We start from the raw sequence: 19472 nt of genomic DNA on the forward strand, positions 1-19472 counted from the left end.
ATATATATATATACACACTAAAATAAACTACTACTTACTACTTGAACTACTATTCCTACTTTGCGTTTTTTCACTTATCACAGGGCTTCAGGGTACGACTCCCCCGCAATAAATGATGGACTACTGTATAAATAATATAGAAGCTATACAACTAATATTTTTACAAGCATTCTTATTTCTTTTCAACTACTTTTGGGGAATAATCCATTTTTCAAGATGAACAACCTACACTGTGTTTTCATATGTTCATCCCCTTTATCGCTCCGATTTTATCTTTAATTTCTGCTGTTTTTCAAGTGGATTTAAGATGACACTTAATAAAAAGAAATGGTGATAGTTTGAAGTTCTTGTTGATCAGAGTTCATTAAGTCTCTCAGTGCATGAAACATGATTTCAATGAGCGCACAAGGTTAAAACAAACTTGACTTTGCGTGTCACTGCAGGCGATTGAAGCTAACCTGGTACAGAAATCACCTGGAGGCCTCACCTACATGGCTGAGTGGAGGGGAGGGATCCTGGACCACAAGATGGGCCACCTGGCCTGCTTTTCTGGGGGCATGATTGGGATCGGGGCTGACGATGGAGCACCAGAGAAGCGGCAGCACTACCTGGACCTTGCTGCTGAGATCACACACACCTGCCATGAGAGCTACGCTCGCTCAAGTGAGTAAACTTCTTACTCAAACAGTGGTATGAAGACCGTGCTACTGCCCTGCTTTAAAAAATAATAATTTATATCATTCAGTTAGTCCCCTTGATCTTAAAGGTAAAGTTATAGGTATTTTTTTGTTTGAATATATTTAATACCTGTTTAAATATACACATATATTCAGATTAGTGTAGTCAAGGTGTTAATTTGCTTGTTTCAGATTTGCAATCTTAAAAAAAAAATGTTAGATGTAAAGATTTATAGAGCTTGTGCTTTATTTCATACTTTACTGAACAGGGGCCTGCCAGGTCATGGAAACTAATTGGCTACATTCTGTCTACATGTCTGCATCCCAGTGGGCATTATGTACTGTATCTACTCACAAAATGCAAAATGCATTCATGCATACAACCTGTGTAGAAGATGAGAAAACGCTCTTATTAAAAATAGTTCGTAACCAGCCTCCAAAGCATCTGCAGCATCCCTACCATGATTCAGCTCTGCACTGCTCCCACCGCAGCTGCAAATGTTTAGCCAAAGCAGCTTCGACTGAGTATAAATTAATTGTATCTAAACTATAAATTTTATAATACACAAGAAAACTGTACCTGCTGTGTTGTTAGGAGAGATTGTGATGATATTTAGATTGAAAAAAAAAATAGTCTAGATGAGCAACAGAGAAAATTAAAAAGGCCTCGGGCTTAATTTGTCCTTTAGCCAAAAGAAGAAGCTTTTAGGTTGATTCACGTCAACAGAAAGGTCTAATAAGGAACAAGTTATTTTCTAATGTCTCACAGCTTTGGGCAGCAATTGTGGAGCATCCAACTGTGCCTGAAAATTATATTCAGAGCTTCTTATTACTTACTGGGAAGGAAGAAAGTGAGGAGGAAGAGAAAAGGGGAAGGGTAAACATCATTGTAAAATCGTGGCTCTAACATGTAAATGAGACTGTTAATGCACCCAGATGCTAAAAATGAACCCAGGAGATAAAAGAAATGGGGGAAACACAGAAAGAAGCCTGCCTACATGTTCTGAGGAGGCTATTGTTTGATTTCTTCTTTGGCATCTGTCCTGGCCCTGACAATAATCTTCTTTGCCACTCTGTTGGGTAAGGATTCATCCTCCACTCCTTCTCTCCTTTTATTTCAGCAGTAAGCTAATGTGACTCATCTCATAACGGTTTCCCTGATACGCTTTGAGTACTTTTGATCTGTAGGCCTAAAAGGCTTCTCCAGTTTTCTTTTTCATCGTCTTCCACCAGGTTCTCTTTGGGGGTTTGTGTGACGCTCAGCAGCTCTTGGATTAGCTGGCTGTATGTAAAGTAGCTTCCATTTATCTGTTTTAAACACTGATACTTTAATGGCTTTACTGCTACCATCGTCTTCACAACTATAGTCAGGTGAACAAGCAGCAGGAAGAACAAAATAGGTTTAGGTTTATTGTCAAATGCAGATCAACACAAGGTCAACAATGCAGTGGAATGATCAGGACGAGAAGAACCGTCTCAACTCTCAACAAAAACAACAAGAAATACCAACGCATGCAACAAACATACAAAAACAAGGCTCCAAGAATGATAAAGAAATGCATCTACAGCAGCATGGACCTATTAGCAGTGTGGTTCTGTTAGCAGCAGGATGGTAATACTGACCGCAGCAACGGACGACGACTGCCCTCCAGAAATGGGTCCGGCAGACACTGAACATCAAAGGTTTCCCCGCGGAATCGAACTGTTTCGTAGAGTTTGGTCCATTCAGGCAGATGGAGGTTCATGGAGATGACCGCCATGACAGGCCGGAGCCTGAGCCCGAGGCTGGAAAGGGTTCGGGAACTGAACCACGATGGCAAGGCAGCAACACACAAAAATCCAAAAGTGTGTTGCAGTTACACTCATAGTGTGGGTGTGCAGTGTAGGTACAAAAAAAAAGTTAAAACATAAACAACAGGGACAAAAAAGATCAAGTCGAAGCAGCATTCCCGCCCTACTGTGGCGCACGTGATGTCATGTTTTGTGACGTCACGTATAATAGTGCCATAACATGAACTAGAATTCAGGGGCTGCTGTTGCCCGGTGGTCAGTGCCATGGTCCTGTTATCATGAGGCTGCAGGTTCGAGCCCAAATTGCGTCTGGAAGGACATCTGACATAAAACAATTTCCAAATCTTTTATGCAAGTTTGCACTCTGTGGCTACCCCTGCATGAAGGAGCAGCCCAACGAAAATCTGTGAACATTTACTCATTGGTAATGAGCTGCTGCAAATCAGAGTTTCATGGAGAATCTTTTTCTTACGTTTTAACCCAGTAATAATTGGCCTCTTTTCAATGAAACAGTGCACATTACATTTATAAAGTGATATCCTGGTGCGCTGTAAAAAAAAAAAGCTTATTACGAATATGCATATGCTTGATTTTCTGATATTTGCAGAAACAAACAAAAGTAAAATGAAGTGTTAACCTGTTGATCTTTACTAAAAGGTTGTAGCAAAGCAGAGGAGCTCTAATTTCCACTTGTTTCTAGCCTCAACTTGGGAATCGTTACTGCAGACAAATGATCTCAGGCTTGAACAAAGTTGGTAAATCAGAAAACAAAATCAATAACGCTTAAAAAAATCAGTCAATAAAAGAAGAGGACTCAGATACTAACAAGTTAAACTAACAGGGTGGTTGAGATCTTTTTTCATTCAACCTTAATTATAGTCTCATTGAGTCACAAAGACTCATTTACAAGAGAGACCTGTATCTACTGGTATCTGTATCTGAATCTACACAAGTTACGGGATGAAAATCTGTAGCATCAACATTTCTTAACACCGTTATAGCTGCACAAACTCACTGTCCTGAAACTACTGTTGAAATATTATCTTGTCTTTTATGGGCGGGGGCTCAGCGTATCATCCAACAGGTTGTTTTCCCATCACTACCTGTTTAAACAGCGACTAATAAATAATATCCTGTGAGTTTGCCACGAATTGTCAACCATTAAGTGCTTTGATGTTTCCATTTGTGCTGTGCTGTAATCAGCCAGTAGAAAGAAGCCCTGCTGCCTGCAAGACCAACTTCTTTTCATCTTTTTAAGCAGCTTTTCCAATTTATTTTAGAATTTCAACCAGGGTGCATGGACCTTTGGAGTACAAGATACGGGTTGCATCGAAACCCATTTTAAAATAATTAATCTCTAAATATCATAAGCATCGTAGCATTTAGGAGGGGAGTGGTGGCGCAGAGGTTAGAGAATGTGGGCCTGTGATTGGAAGGTTGCCGATTCAACTCTCTGGATCGACGACATCAAAATGTGGGTGGGAAAGGTGAAACATCCACACCTGCTTCCACCATCATTTGCCCCACTCTGAGCCCTTGAGCAAGACCCTTAACCCCCAACATCTGCTCCCCGGTCACCCTAGATGACAGCTCTCTGCTCCACTTAGAGGATTGTGGTAGTTCGGTGATCTGTGGTTGCGTCAGGAAGGACATCCGGCGTGAAAACAATTGCCAAGTCCATGCGAGTTAGTTCACTGTGGCGACCCCTGAAGAAGGGAGCAGCCGAAAGAAGAAAATAAATTAATATCTTCACATTTAGGAATGTTCTTAAAATGTAAAATGCAAAATACGTAAAGAACTCCAACAGACACGGACTCAAAGATTACTAAAAACAATCTTGTTCAATCGATGATTTGGTTTTCAACTGAAATCGAATTGATGTTTTTAAAAATTGTTTAAAATAGTTTTCTTTTTCCTAAAAAACAAAAATAATCATTGGATTTGTCTGTATTTTCATCAGCCACTAAGCTCGGCCCCGAAGCCTTCAGGTTTGACAGCGGAGCCGAAGCTACAGCGACCAGACTGAGCGACAGATATTACATCCTGCGACCAGAAGTCATCGAGAGCTACATGTACATGTGGAGACTGACCCACGACCCAAAGTACAGAGACTGGGGGTGGGAGGCTGTCGAGGTGAGATCATAATTTAGTACCAGTACTCAGGTTACATAAGATGAGAGCCTTGGAAGGTTATATAAGCTTCTGTACAAAATTAATGTGGCCTAAATGAATGCATTTTAAATTTTAAAGGATTTTAGGCAAAAAAAAAGATTTTCTTCCTTTGGCAAATAAGATGAGACCTTCTGATTATAACTTGCTATGCACAATTTTTTTTCAGCTCCCATTTAGTTTTTATCAGCTTGAAAGTAAAACCTTCAAATGACCAATATAATTTATTTTAAAGTTTCTCTGAAAATGTCAGTTTTAGAAAAAGGGGTTGTAAGCTCAATCATCCAGATAGATAACAACAATAAAGGTTAAATTGTGACATCTGGACCAGTTTTTTTTTTTTTAAGTGAGAATGTTTTGTCCCCATCCAGATGACTTCCTCAGTCTACGGTAGATCTGGTTGGCAGGCCATAGACTGTGGAAGTCCTTTGGATGGGGGACAAAATATTTCTCACTTAAGGAAAATGGTGCAGATGACATGATTTAACCTTTTTTGTTGTCAGTTTTAGAAGTTTGCTCAAGTCTCAACAGATTATATTTGTCTTCTCTATTCAAACTTGAGAGTAAAACATGTACCGTACTTTCCGGCGTACAAGTCGCATCAGTCCAAAAATGTCTAATAAAGTGTGTGTGTGTGGGGGGGGGGGGGGGGGTAGACTATGCGTCACTGCTGACGCGTCACGTTTGTTACACGTCACCGCTGACCAGCCGGAAATGTGGGCTGGTGTTATGCCAAAAATTGATTGGCTGGGCACGGGAGGACTTTACCAAGAATTTAACAAGAGTAACACTTTAAAACAATTATTTGTTTGCTCCACATTAAAGTAAAGGTGTGTCAGTTGTACTTTTCCTTAATAAATACACTTTAATCGTCAAATCAGCTGCATTTGGCCTGGGCGGCGTGGCGAAATGCAGCTGATTTGACATTTGCTCCAGGAGTTCCGGAACGAGATGGAGATGGCTTGGTACGGCAAGCCAAGTGTCTCATTAATAGCCACTTTTACCTATTAATGAGACATCTAAAAAAGTTAAATCTGGTCCTCTGGACGTTCAAAAAACAAAACAAAGCAAAACAACAACAACACAAAAAAAGTAGAATGTCTACATTTTGTTGTTGTTGTTGTTTTGCTTTGTTTTGTTTTTTGAATGTCCAGAGGCCCAGATTTAACTTTTTTGGATTTTTCTACCTGAATTATTGAGCATGCATCAGGATATTAATGAGACACTTGGCTTGCCATATTACTTGAGTGCCCTCTAGTGGTTGAAAATGGAAGTGTTCAGTATTTTACATGTCAGAATAAATGAAATCATCAGATCTCAGCCCATAAAAAGGAAAAAAAAAACATATGAGTTGCTTCGGCGTATAATTCGCAGAACTTGCAAAATTATGCAAAAAGGTGCGGCTTATATTCCGGAAAATACGGTAATCACAAAAGACTTTTAGAAGTTCCTAAACAAAACTTATTGAAAACATATATGAACACACATTGTGGTGTTCAACTGCAATACATGCAGTTTTCTCTGCAAACTGTTTGCACAAATTTCAAATAAAAAAAAATGCAAATGCCTTTAGCCAGAGCAGCAGGTAATTTTCTAATATATACTTACCTCTTATTGGTAACCTAGATTCTAATCTTCTAGATTGTGTTTATGTCCAACCCTTTTGACAATCTCAATTAGCCTTTAACCTGCTCCTCTGATATCTTGTGGCACTCAACGTTAGCTGGTCAGACAGTGCAAAGGGATGAAAGCTGTGCAGGAATCACTATTATTAATGTAGCAATAGACAGGACATTAAGAGAGGTAAACTAGAGAGAATTGGCATGAGAGAGAGTTGGCATTAGTTTAACGTGCACACATACAAACACATAAAGGAGGAATCAGGCTGATAAGTTTGACAGGCCTGTAATTATCAGGCACAAAGGTTGGAAGCGGTGAATACACTTCTGCTCAGGAACATCAAGCATTAACACGTCAGGGTCTTTGTTAATGAGCACGTATAGCAAGCCCTCTGTAGCTGCGCTAATAATGAGCTAATCCGCTCGGCCACTCTCCATTCATCCTTGTAAGATTTAACGTTATTTGGGCTTCAGTTGTCCAGCTGGGTGAAATACTTGACATGTTTTATCATTCACTGACACGTTTATTGACAAAAAAGGTTTGTTCCGTTGCTCTAGGTTTCTAATTTAACTTTATACAATAAAATAAATACTGAGTTTGTACAGTAAGACCTGTGATCTCCCTCCGTCCTTCCTGTCAGGCGCTGGAGCAGCACTGCAGAGTCGAGTCTGGTTTCTCTGGGATCCGTGACGTCTACACCGCGACAGTCAGCCACGACAACATGCAGCAGAGCTTCTTCCTCTCAGAGACGCTTAAGTAAGTCCCACGTTCTCGTCGACATACCACCGGCGAGACCGAGCTTATTTTAAAATCTGCTTGCACAATCCACTACCGCCATGAAAGTAATACAGGAGCTGATAGTGAGCGTCTACCTGCTATCTGTTCCTCCCACGAAGCATACCCATGCTTTAAATGAAACACAGACACAATCTCTGCTTCACGGAGGATTCTAATCACACTTTGAATAGGATACTTTTCACCCATGAAAGAAATAGGAACAGCGAGTAGACGTTTCAATTCTACCTGCTTTTATTCTTGGTTTAAATTACACAAACCCAAGTGCCATGCTAGACAAAAGCTGATTTTTTTTAAGTGGGGTGTATCAGGAATTGTTCAGGTCAGCAGTCACAAGGTAGCAGGGATGTCTCACTCCGAGTCACTATCTTTAACACGCTTTTTTTTTTTTAAATGAATAGAGTAATCTTGACTAAAGAAAATCCCTGGTGGTGAATAATTTAGATCATTGTGGTCAATGTCTAATTAAATGCCTGTTGTGAAGACACAAAAAGGCAACTACAAATAAATAAAAAAAACAGGACAAGCTCTCTGTTGTTCTTCGTGGATTATTATGTGGAATATTTCTGTAGAGAAATGTCAGCCAGGTGTCATCCGGATATTGATGTTTATAAAACAAAGTACAGTAGTCCCTCATTTATCGCGGGGGATCTGTACACAGACGCCCTGCGATAAGTGAAAAACCGCGAAGTAGGAATAGTAGCACAAGTAGTAAACTGTAGATTATTTTAGAATTTATATACCAGTATATGTATGTGTTTATTTATATATATATATATATATATACATATATATATATATATATATATATATATATATATATATATATACATATATATATAAAGGCGTCTTAAACACTTCCTACACTCTTTGCAATATTCTAAACAATGTTTCTAAACTGGGCAGCACGGTGGCGCAACTGGTAGAGCTGCTGCCTCTCAGCGAGTAGGTCCCTGGTTCAAATCCCAGTCCAGGGGCTTTTCTGGGTGGAGTTTGCATGTTCTCTCCGTGCATGCGTGGGTTCTCTCCGGGTACTCCGGTTTCCTTCCACAGACCAAAAACATGCATGTTAGGCTGATTGGTAACTCTAAAATTGTCCCTAGGTGTGAGTGAGAGAGTGAATGGTTGTTTGTCTTGTTTGTCTCTATGTGGCCCTGTGATGGACTTGCGACCTGTCCAGGGTGTACCCCGCCCCTCGCACAGTGATTGCTGGACATGGGCACCGGTGACCCCCGTGACCAAAATGGATGAAACGGGTAAAAGATAATGGATGGATTGAAGGATGTTTCTAAACTCTAAATGCTCTAGAAGAGCACAGAATGTCATGATTTCAACCCCCTGCCTCCTTTTTGCCATGGCTGTTCTCCGCTCTCTTGGCCACGCCCACTTTTCCGCAGCAGTACAGAGATCACAGACGAGGAGGGAGGAGGAATTTTCTCCTGCAGTGTGGGCTGCACACAGGTGCAGCAGGTGCTAAATCATTTAAAATAATTAATTTTAAATAAAAATTCCATGCTGATTGCGTTGCTCATCCATCAGTCAGCCAGTAGTGTGTCATGTCCAATCTTATTTTGAAAAACCGCGATAGATCGGGTCTGCAAAAAGCGAACTGCAAAGTAGCGAGGGACTACTGTACTGTGCATTCGTTGAGGCATGCTTCATTTTTTTGTATTTTACTTCCATTGAGCCAAATATTTGGGGAAAATTACAAATGACAACATCTGCAACTATTTTAAGAGCGAATTTATTGCACAAATGTACATGTTCAAAATTCAAGCAACAAGACTCCACACCACCGTCGCTCACGCAACAAATTTGGCCAGATTCTCAGTCCTTCAGGACATGGTAAATCCTAAAAATAATAATAATAAAAATAAGTCTAATGGACTTCTATTCAAGTTCAAGGATCTCTGGCCTTGTTCAATGACCTCACCTTGTCTAGGTCAGTGAGGTTCTGTAGAGCTATGCCAGCAGTTTTGCTGCACATCCTGACAATCCCTGAGAGTTTGTTCCTGTTTTTGCGTGTCAAAAGTCCAAACCAACAGATGAAAGTGAAAGTTAAAAGAGATTCAATTTTCTGTAGTTCAAGATGTTACACTTCCCATCTGGGAGGCTCCCTCAGTTCCACACTGGGGACTGGAGTGTCAGGCGTTTTAAACTGCACGAGAAGCTCAGTTATGTAATCCAGATTCACGTACAGATTAAACTACACGTCCCTCACGGTGGAATCGTTAGGTTATGTGTTCGCCTGGATCTTAGATGTTTGGTCACATGCAGGAAAGAGTGAATTGGAGTGAAACTGACTGGAAATCAGGCCTAATGCTGCATTTTAGTTTTTGGAAAGCTGAAACCTGAGACCATCTTCTCTGCTTGAACTTGTTTTTTCTTGTTTGACATGAATGTCTTTTTTTACTATCCCCACCCCCTGGTCGTTAAGAGTGTCCCTTATTCTTGAGGTGTAGGTAGACCGCTGAGGCTAGTCCTGAAGAGCTAGCGCTCCAGTGTTGAGCCATGAGTCTGTGGAGATGTTTAGTTTCTTCAGTCTAGAGGTCTGAACAGTCCTCACTGCACTGAACTGCAGACACCACAACGCTCTGTTTGGGTTTGTGGGTTCTGTCCTTAAAATGGACCAGCTTTTATCTGAAAGTCCTGCTAGGCTCATTTCAAACCTAACAGAACTCAGAGAGAGGCTGGGGGTGAAAATCCAGCCAATACTTGAAACAGGCTCTGAAAAAATTAATGAACTGCATCTCAAAATTGTTGAAATGGTTAATCAGGTACAAAGAAATAAAAATCATAAAAATGCTGCCAAAGTACAAAGAAGGCGACAGTGGGAAGGAAAAACTCCCTCATGAGGAAGAAACCTTTAGCAGAACCAGGCTCAGGACAAGCGAACATCTGCTTTGACCGGCTGGGTTTGAGAGGAACAGATACACAATGGCAGGTCGAGAATCACATGTTAATATATAAATAATATCATTGAGAACTATTCAGTTGTAACAGTTCATTTTAAGCAATGAGTTCAGTTTGCCCTCAAGTAGTCTAAGCCTATAGCAGCATAACAAGCCAACCCTAACAAAAGGATTTATCAAAAAAGGAAAGTCTTAAGTCCAGTCTTAAAACTGGACAATGTGTCAGCCTCATGGACAGAAACTGGAAGTTGGTTCCACAAGAGAGGAGCCTGATAAGTGAAAGATCTGCCTCCCATTCTGCTTTTGGAAACTCTAGGAACCACAAGTAAACCTGCAGTCTGAGAGCGAAGTGCTCTCTTAGGAAATTATGCAACAATAAGATCTGTAATATACAATGGAGCTAGGTTGTTGAGGGCTTTGTAGGTTAGAAGTGATATTTTGAATTCTATTATGAATCTGACGGAGTCAGTGGAGAGAAGCTAAAACTGGAGAGATATGATCTCTCCCACTAACTCCAGTTAAGACTCTGGCAGCAGCATTCTGGATTAACTGAAGACATTTTAAATGTGTTTTTATATCATATTATAGCTCATATTTTTGTGATAACAGATGTTTTTTCTCGTTCCTATAGATATCTGTACCTGCTCTTCTCTGACGATGACTTACTCCCATTTGAAGACTGGGTCTTTAACACAGAAGCCCACCCGCTGCCCGTCATCCGTAAGAGTTGCCTGCAGGATGACGCAACAGAAGAAAAGACGGTTTCTGATTAATGCTGACCACCACCTAACAGCAGAGACTGTTCCCAACACAAATGAAATGTGAACAGACTCAGATAAAGATTGCAAACAGCAGGTCAGTGCAGGTTCAGTCCTTTCAGGAGTGTGTTATTGACTCGATTCCTTTCCAGTAAAGGATGTTGTTGTTTTATGCTGTGATTGTATATCCTTTCGCCAGGGATACTTCCTGCTGGCACTTGTTTTTTTTTTTTGTGGACAATCAAGACAAACATGACTTTCATGAGAAGATACCTTTTTTTTTTTTCCCTTCTTTCCTCTGTGAGGAAACCAGTATAACTTACAAACCCAAATGTATGGGAGGAGGTTTGAACTATCGGCCATATTTTCAAAAAGAGTGAAAAAAAAAAGTAGAAAACCGCTTCAGTTCTACTCTTTCCTTTAACCTTTGATTACTTTAAATCCTCTAGTTTCTGGTTTTCTTTTGTGAATACGCTCTTCGGCCAAAGGTTTCCTTGTATTTCTATTTTCCTCTTTTAGCATAGTGTTTCTGGTGTAATTTGAGGAAAGGCTGAAATATACAACGAAAATTAAATATTGTACAGCCAAAAGTGAAATGTGACTCTTAAATCCACCTCTGAACTATTTTGATGTCATGTTTCTCTCTGAAACAAGTTTGAATGGATTTTTCTAAAGGTCAGAGATGTCAGGAACGTGGCTCTGTCTTATGCATCCAGGGACCATTCAAAAATAAAAATAGTCGGTTTATGGATCTTTATGCTTGGACAATTTTTGTCGAGTCCTCTCAGCCTTTCAAATGGGAGTGCTCTCCGTTGTGTCTCTGTAAAACAGGCATAGCAGGAAACAAAGGTGTGTTCGATGGTTTCTGTTGGGAGCTTTTCCGCCTCACTCTGCCTTCACGTGTTGCAGACTGACTGCAGAGACGAGCTTTTAATTTTAATCACTTTCTTTTAATCGATGCTCTTCGGGAACAGTTGTGGAGTGAATGTGATGTATATACAAATGGAGCGAGTGACACCTGTACGAGTTTGTCTTGACTTCTTTTTTGTGTCTCTTCTTTTTTTTCTAAAATTTCAGTGGCTTTTTTTCTTTCTTGGTTCTCTTGATTTGCTTCCCTCAGGTGTTTCAGTTAAGAAAAAAAGAAAAGAAAAATCGAATAATTTTCAGTTTTAAATCTAATTATTTGCTGATATTAATTATTCTTACTGTTTGTTTTAACTTTAATTGTTGAATATTTTCAAATACTGATTAAAAAAAATGTGCAGCTTTGTACATTTAAAAAAAAATGGTTGTCTTGTCGTTATTATTGGCCTCGTTTACTTAGAAAGGTTAATTTACAGGATGGTCTTTAACATTAAGTTAAAAGATGACTTCAGAGTCATCAGATAACATCACATGAAAATAACCTGTATTTAGACGTTCTTCATCCAGCAGCTCTTGGATTCAACTCCATGATCTACAAACTACACCTCCAGGTTTGTGCATCATTTTTTCAAAGGTTAATTTGTTGTGGCATTCATCTTAAATCAATTGTAGATGCACATCATGTGATTACTTTCCGACAATTCCACTGAATTGTAGCTCATAAGATGTTTTGTTTTAGCTCAACTTTTATTCAACAGGTGATCATTAAGTAAAAATAATGCTGCTATTGTGCTATTAATATATACAACACAGGGCTTTAATGCTGCTACTCTTCATCCAATGTAACAGCTGCACTTTTGTCAATTTAACCAAATATACTGTTCAAAAAAACTCAACACTTATTTGTAATTTACACAGCTGCAATCTGTTGACAGATATTAAACATTTTTGCTGCCATCATATGGCCTCAAAACTACAATCCTGCTCTGAGCAGCGGTTCCAACCGCATGTCTGCACAGACGTGATGAATCTTTTAATAAACAAAATTAATAATTACCTTATCAGGATCCACGTCAGCGCAATCCCCAAGACTCAGACCATGTTGGGCGTCAAATGTAACTCAGCCTTTATTCAACAGGTGATCATTATGTAAAGAAATAGATGACACTGGGTCTCTGATTGACAGCAAAAATCAGGGTTTAGTGAAGAGCACAAATGGTGGCTACTCAGTTTCCTGAAGCAAAATCCCAAACCCTGTCAAAAGTATACAGATCATCCTGCATCATCCCACATCTTGTTTCCCCTGCTTGATACAAACCATATTAGGGAAATGTTCTTCTCAGCTTGGAATACACAAGCCTTGCACTTTCTGCAAACACGTATCTTACTTTCCATGTAGGCTTACCAAAAATGGGTCTTATTGCTAACTTCAGCTGAAACGTTCCTCCATATTTGGTGGTGATAAGAACTTTGCATGCAGCTCGTATCTTTGTGGGGAACAGAAACACATTCCACTGCCTAAGAAAACAAACTAATAATAATCATCTACTTCGGTTTAACTAACAGTTGACTGTAGCAGTTGGTGTCAAAGTGGTACAAACAGCTCTTGAGCGATCAGTCGGTGCTTTGCGAACAAGTTGGGGATGACTCTCAGCTACATTCACAGTAGATTCTGTCTCACCATCTGCAAAAGTGACTGAATTATAAGCATTTACAAGTTTTAGTCATTCAACCTTTGTTTATACAGGTTAGTCTCATTGAGCCTTGGGGACTCATTTACAAGAGAGACCTGTTTTTAATAAAAAATTATAACAACAATAGTAGACATCAATGACAACAGTAGATGATCATAAAAGAAGGCATATAAATTGAAAAAAATGGAAGAAATTTGAATTTGAAAAATGAAACTAAACCAGGTGCATTGTAAAGTGGTGTAAAATACTAAAAACAGGAACATGTTTGCATTGGTTTTTGCCAGGAACTTAGCAGATGTTTGAAGCCACTTAGAGAGGTCAAGGTCGAGACTTTCAGATATTTTTGCAAGATATTCCAGGAAACGGGAGCAGAGTAGGAGAAGCCCCCAGTTCTCATTGAGGGAACACTGCATGTAATAATGTCCTGAGAGCGCACGCTGTAGCTGCACTCACGCAGTGACATGTAGGAGGAGATGTATGAAGACAGCAGACCAAGAAGTGATTTAAAGATGAAAATGTACCAGTGAGAGAGTCTACATGAAGTTAATGATGACCAGTTAACCAGTGAATACAGGGTGCAGTGGTGGGTTTGATAGTTACAGCCAGTTATGAATCTTAGCGCACCATGATGCATCCAACATCTGCAAGGTGCTTGTAGGGGCGTTCATGTAAATAATGTCACCGTAGCCAATAGAGAAAAGGAAAGTCACAGTTACAAGGTGTTCCCTAGCATTCAGAGTTAGACAGGATCTATTTCTGAAAAAGAAACCTAGTTTTACTTTCGGTTTCTTTACCAAGTTTTTGGAATGGGGCTTAAAAAGAGAGATGTGAATCGACCAAGATACCCAAATATTTGTAACAACCAACAAACTCAAAAGGAACACCATTCAGGTGTTCACAACAGGTCTCTCTTGGAAATGAGTCTTTGAGGCTCAATGGGAACTAACATCTATAAATAAAGGTCTAATAATAATAATAATTCAAAGTTAAAATAGAAGGAAAGACTGCTGGAACCAACTTCCTGTTTGGTTGACCAACATCCCGTAGGTTTCGTCAGCATTTAGCACAAGTTTGAGACTGAACAAATCAGCCTGGATGATGTCAAAAGCCGATTGCAAAAGCTGGAAAACGTTAGCAACTGTTTTAGCTCGATAGTAAACAACTGTATCGTCAGCATAGAAATATAAGGATGCATCAGGAATGATCTGACCTATGAACAGTAGATTGTAAAAAGGGTGACTAAGACTGAACCAAATTACAGTTAGTTTGTTTAACTATGGTGGCCATCTTAAATTAGTTCCATCTAATTATTATTATTATTATGAGACCTTTATTTATACAGGTTAGTTCCCATTGAGCCTTAAAGACTCATTTACAAGAGAGGTCGGATACATACAACATACAAAGTACAAGCAGATGAGAAAATGAGAACACGAGGATAGAGGAAGCCAAAAAAAAAATGTCTCACACCATTTTCTGTCTGGGAAACAATGTAAAAGATGCAAAAAAAAGACCTTGCAACATGAAGCATACAATGACATCCTAATACATTTATGCATAGAGGTCAACAAAGGCGGTGAGTTATCTTTAGACACTCCAGAAAGTTCCAATGTTCTGATAAGATGGTATAATGTCTATCAGCATCATGGTTCTGATAAGGCAACAGATAATAGTTACTTTGCAAAAGTTTCATTAAAACCCTTCCAGTAGTTAATGGGATACGCAGACAAAGGAGAAGTGGGGCAAAAATGTTCATCAGCAAATAACAATAAGTGTCTGTTAGCATGCACAGAATGCAGTAAATACTTTGGAGTCAGCAGCAGCAGCAGTCTCCAGAGCTGTTGATGTTTTCACTGGAAGTTTACTTCGTTTTACCCCTCCAGTCCAAGAGATTATTTAGAAGAAATTGTTGCTGACCCTAAAAACACCACAGAAGTTATAAATTAAATCAATGTTTGTTTTTTCCCCACAACACCCTGAGTTAAAAAAAAAAGCCTTTTTAGTGGATTACAGTGAGCACGCTAGCAGTTCCAGACTCTTTTTGGACATTTCTTTTTAATAAGTAATGATCTGGATGCTTGATAATCATGAAGGCTGATGGGAACCATGTACTACTTTAGCTGGTGCTATTATCCAGTTTTTTTGATTACCATATTAATATTATATATTGTATAAAGTGACACTCTTTAATCAAGCTATAATGCCATCTAATATTCACATTCAATTATAGATTTTAATTAAATTACTAATAGTTGTACTAGAAGCTGAGTCGTGACATAGTGAGTATTTGCAGCCACATTGGAGGAAAAAAACAACTTAGCAGTTTGTTTTTTGGCAGAACTGGCAATAAACTTGTGTGTTTTCCGTACATACTGAACAGATGTATCAGCTCACAGACAGAGCGCTGTGTAGCTCCAGTTTGGCCTTGTCAGAACATCCTGCAGTCCTCTCTGGCTGCCAACACATGAAGGTCTTCCAGGCAGCCCTCATCTGCTGCCCCAACACCTTGTTAGTGTCCAGAAGGGACTGCAACTGCATAATCAGCTCCAAATGGTGCTAAAAATAACACATTCAGCTCAGGGGTCAGAGGCAGGAGGGCTGAACATCAGCAGGTAGACAACACACACACACACACACATGTCAGACTGGAGCATTGCTTGGGGACTTTATGCCGGAGGCTCTTTCATGAAGGTCACAACAGAGATTTCATAACAAGAAAACAACTTTTCACAAAAACTGCAAATAAAATAAAGTACGCCACTTGCATCCTTTGATGTTTTTTTTTTTTTTTCTAAGGGCAGAATTCATCCCAGTTTTACAGTAAGAAAAGTATTTATCTACAGCCTGGTTAGTAAATAAACAAGAAGTATTGTAAACTTGTGACTCTGACAAGAATCAGCTAATAATCTCAGGTCTGCCTTGGAGCTTTTTAAAATGCTAATATATTGGATTACAAATATTAATTAAAAGAAAGAAGTTAGGGTTGTTTAAGTTTGTAATTAAACATTTTAGGTCATAATTAGTCAAGTATTTATGCTGAGTTTTCACACTAGCAGCGTTATTGCAGCTTTGTAATCACTTTTTTTTACCTCACAAGAAATCCATCGATTGTCTTAAGCTGCTTGCTCCTGTTCAGGGTCATGGGGAACCGGTGCCCATCTCCAGCAGACACCTGGTGAGAGGCGGATAATTCCCTGGACAGGTAACCATTCCATCACAAGGCCACACTGACACAAATGAAACAAACTGCACACTCTCACTCACCCCTAGGCTCAATTCTGAGATGTCTATTTACCCAACAAGTATGTTTAGAATGAAACAACTTGTGCATCAGGAAACCTCACCCTGAAAAGGGAAACAGGCACCTCGGGGGTGAGCTCACCAGCCAACACCTGTTGGTCAAGACGACTAAAAGAAAGACAGGATGCCACCGCGTCATGAGCCCACCATCTGAGAGGAGGACCATCAAGGTCTGGAGTGATGCAAGCTAGGCGGCAGTGAAGATGTGTCCTTGGCTGTGCTGATTCCTGATGGCATAATGTTGCTAGTGATGGTAGGATGGAGCGGGAGATGGATCCTGACTTGTCCACAGTAATGAGGGTGTTGCTTTGGTCGGTTGTGGTTAGAAAGAGTTTAGTCCAAAGGCAAAACTCTCAATTTACTGGACACGTTCCAACCATCACCTACGGTCACGAGGTTTTTATCATAACCGAAAGACCGAGTCCCCAGATACAAGCAGCTACTTCATAGGGTAGCCGATCTCAGCAATCCAGATAAAGTGGGGAGATCTGACAAGAGCTCGGAGCAGAACCACTGCTCCTCTGCATCAAAAGATGTCAGTTGAGGTGTTTTTGGCATCTGATTAAGATGCCTCCCGGATACCTCCCTTTGGAGGTTTTCTGGGCATGTCCCACTAGTCAGAAGCCCTGGGGCAGGCCCAGACCACACTGGAGGGATTGTGTATCTTGTTTAGCCTGGGAACATCTTAGGGCCCCCCAGGAGAAGCTGGAGAGTGTTGCTGGGGAGAGGGATGTTTGGGTTTCTCTCCTGAACCTATTGCCTCCACAACCTGACTATGGATAATCAGTAGAAAATGGAAATGAAGATGGATGTGTGATTTAGACAGTGGAAGAAACTAAAGTACCCAGAGAAAACCCATGCACCTGCAAACCACACACAGAAAGGCTCCAGCTAGAAGACAGAACTGTGACCTTGCAGTAAAGGCAGTACCTCAATGATCTGCGACTGTTGGGAGTCTAGTTCCATCCATCCATCCATCCATTATCTTTACCCACTTCTTCCTTTTTGGGTTGCAGGGGTCACTGGTATCCATGTCCAGCCGTCACTGTGCGAGAGGCGGGGTACACTCTGGACAGGTCTCCAGTCCATCACAGGGCAACAAAGACACAAACGAGACAAACAACCATTCTCTCTCTCACTCACACCTAGGGACAATTTAGAGTTACCGATCAGTCTAACATGCATGTTTTTAGTCTGTGGGAGGAAACTGGAGTACCCAGAGAAAACCCACGCATGCACGGAGAGAACATGCAAACTCCACCCAGAAAGGTCCTGGGCCGGGATTTGAATGGATGATCTTCTCGCTGAAGGACAGCAGCTCTACCAACTGCGCCACCGTGCTGCTCGAGAATCTAGTTGTGGAATCACATTTGTTAAACTATACTCAAAGTTTCTATTGTAGTCTTACTGAACTCTGAGTGTTTGTGATCAAGTGATCAGTGAGAGTGTGGATGAACTGATACGGAAAGCTCAGATCAGTAAACTATATATATATATATATATATATATATATATATATTTATGCACACGTATATATAAAGAGCAGTGTGTTAGTGGTGTGTTTAATTGCTTTAGTATTGAATAATACTCAGTGGTGTTATTTTAAATTCCTCATGTTGATTTTGGCATCTTTATAGAGTGGTTGTTTAATAGTGGGTCCAACCTGCTTTCCAATTAGGTGTTTTAATTTTCAAAGGCTTTAAAGAGCCTCATGAGTGGGGTTATTTAAACCCAGAATCCTGTGGAAAGCTTAAGCTAATTGTAATGGCTCCCATAATCATCAATATTCATTTGTCAACACTCTGGTGTCTTCACTCACTGCTCCGCCAAAATGTAAAGCGTTAAAGATGTTCGTGATGTTTTAAGACATCTTTCATCCCAAGAGTACCAATTGTTTTCTGATCCTGATTTATAATGAGTGGTTTGTCTTTATTCATAATACTTTCTCAACTAAAGTTTTACATGACCTTTATTTTTAAATTTGACTTGACGGTTAAAAATAGTGGATAGCATCCACAGCAAGGTTTGTGGATTATCTGGTGTGTTTCTGATGAGCAAGCTACAGTTCACTGGCAACTAAAGCACTGTGAGGTTTTCTGTGACATGGTTTGCTCCTCTGAGCCCAACAAATGAAATGCCATTCTTCTCAACTGGATCAGAAGTCTGAACTCCAGAGGCAATCTCCAAACCTCACTATAAAAACAAAACACAACAGCAGGAAATATGTGCTTGGCTTACTCCCACTAGATAGGAAACTAAATTTGGTTATTTCAGTAAATGATTTTAGCTGTAACAACTGTGTTGTTTGAACTTTGTACATAAAAAGTACAGTTTTTTTTTTATTGTCTCTTAACTACCAGATGAGTAAACAAGTTGAACCTGTTAGAGATTTTTTATCAAGAATGGTCGAAACAGACCAGCCTTATTTTGACATGAGTGAAACTATATTTAATCAAAGTTATGATGATTTATAGCACAATGCAACACGGGTGGGCAGTTGAACAATTCATTCAACCTTTATTTATACAGATTAATCCCATTGAGTCTCAGACACTCATTTACAAGAGAGACCTGGTTTTAACAAAGAATGATGACAACAGTGGACAATCATAAAAAGGATAAAAAATTGAGAAGAACAAATAAAATGACCATCTTCTAAATAGAAAGATGTTTGTTTTGTTTTTTATTCTTGTTTTAGGTCTAATCTGTTCTCAAATCCATGTTGATATTTTATTATCCCTAAATTGTGTTTTGGTGTTCCATCCATCCATCCATCCATCCATCCATCCATCCATCCATCCATCCATCCATCCATCCATCCATCCATCCATCCATCCATCCATCCATCCATCCATCCACCCATCCATCCAACCACCCATCCATCCATCCACC

General features: G+C 39.9%; 1 protein-coding gene across 1 annotated transcript in view; it reads left to right on the forward strand.

Moving 5' to 3' along the window:
• Positions 1 to 11103, forward strand: part of LOC119409666 (mannosyl-oligosaccharide 1,2-alpha-mannosidase IC) — a 91514-nt gene extending 80411 nt beyond the window's left edge. The window contains exons 7-10 of the mRNA XM_037676568.1: positions 444 to 663; positions 4429 to 4601; positions 6898 to 7013; positions 10596 to 11103. Coding sequence (XP_037532496.1) covers positions 444 to 663; positions 4429 to 4601; positions 6898 to 7013; positions 10596 to 10737 — 651 coding nt within the window. The 3' untranslated portion in view covers positions 10738 to 11103. The remainder of the gene's footprint in view (positions 1 to 443; positions 664 to 4428; positions 4602 to 6897; positions 7014 to 10595) is intronic.
• The last annotated feature ends 8369 nt before the right edge of the window (positions 11104 to 19472 follow it).

This window comes from Nematolebias whitei, chromosome 5 (assembly GCF_014905685.2).
Source record: "Nematolebias whitei isolate Nwh7 chromosome 5, NemWhi1, whole genome shotgun sequence".
Taxonomy (NCBI): domain Eukaryota; kingdom Metazoa; phylum Chordata; class Actinopteri; order Cyprinodontiformes; family Rivulidae; genus Nematolebias; species Nematolebias whitei.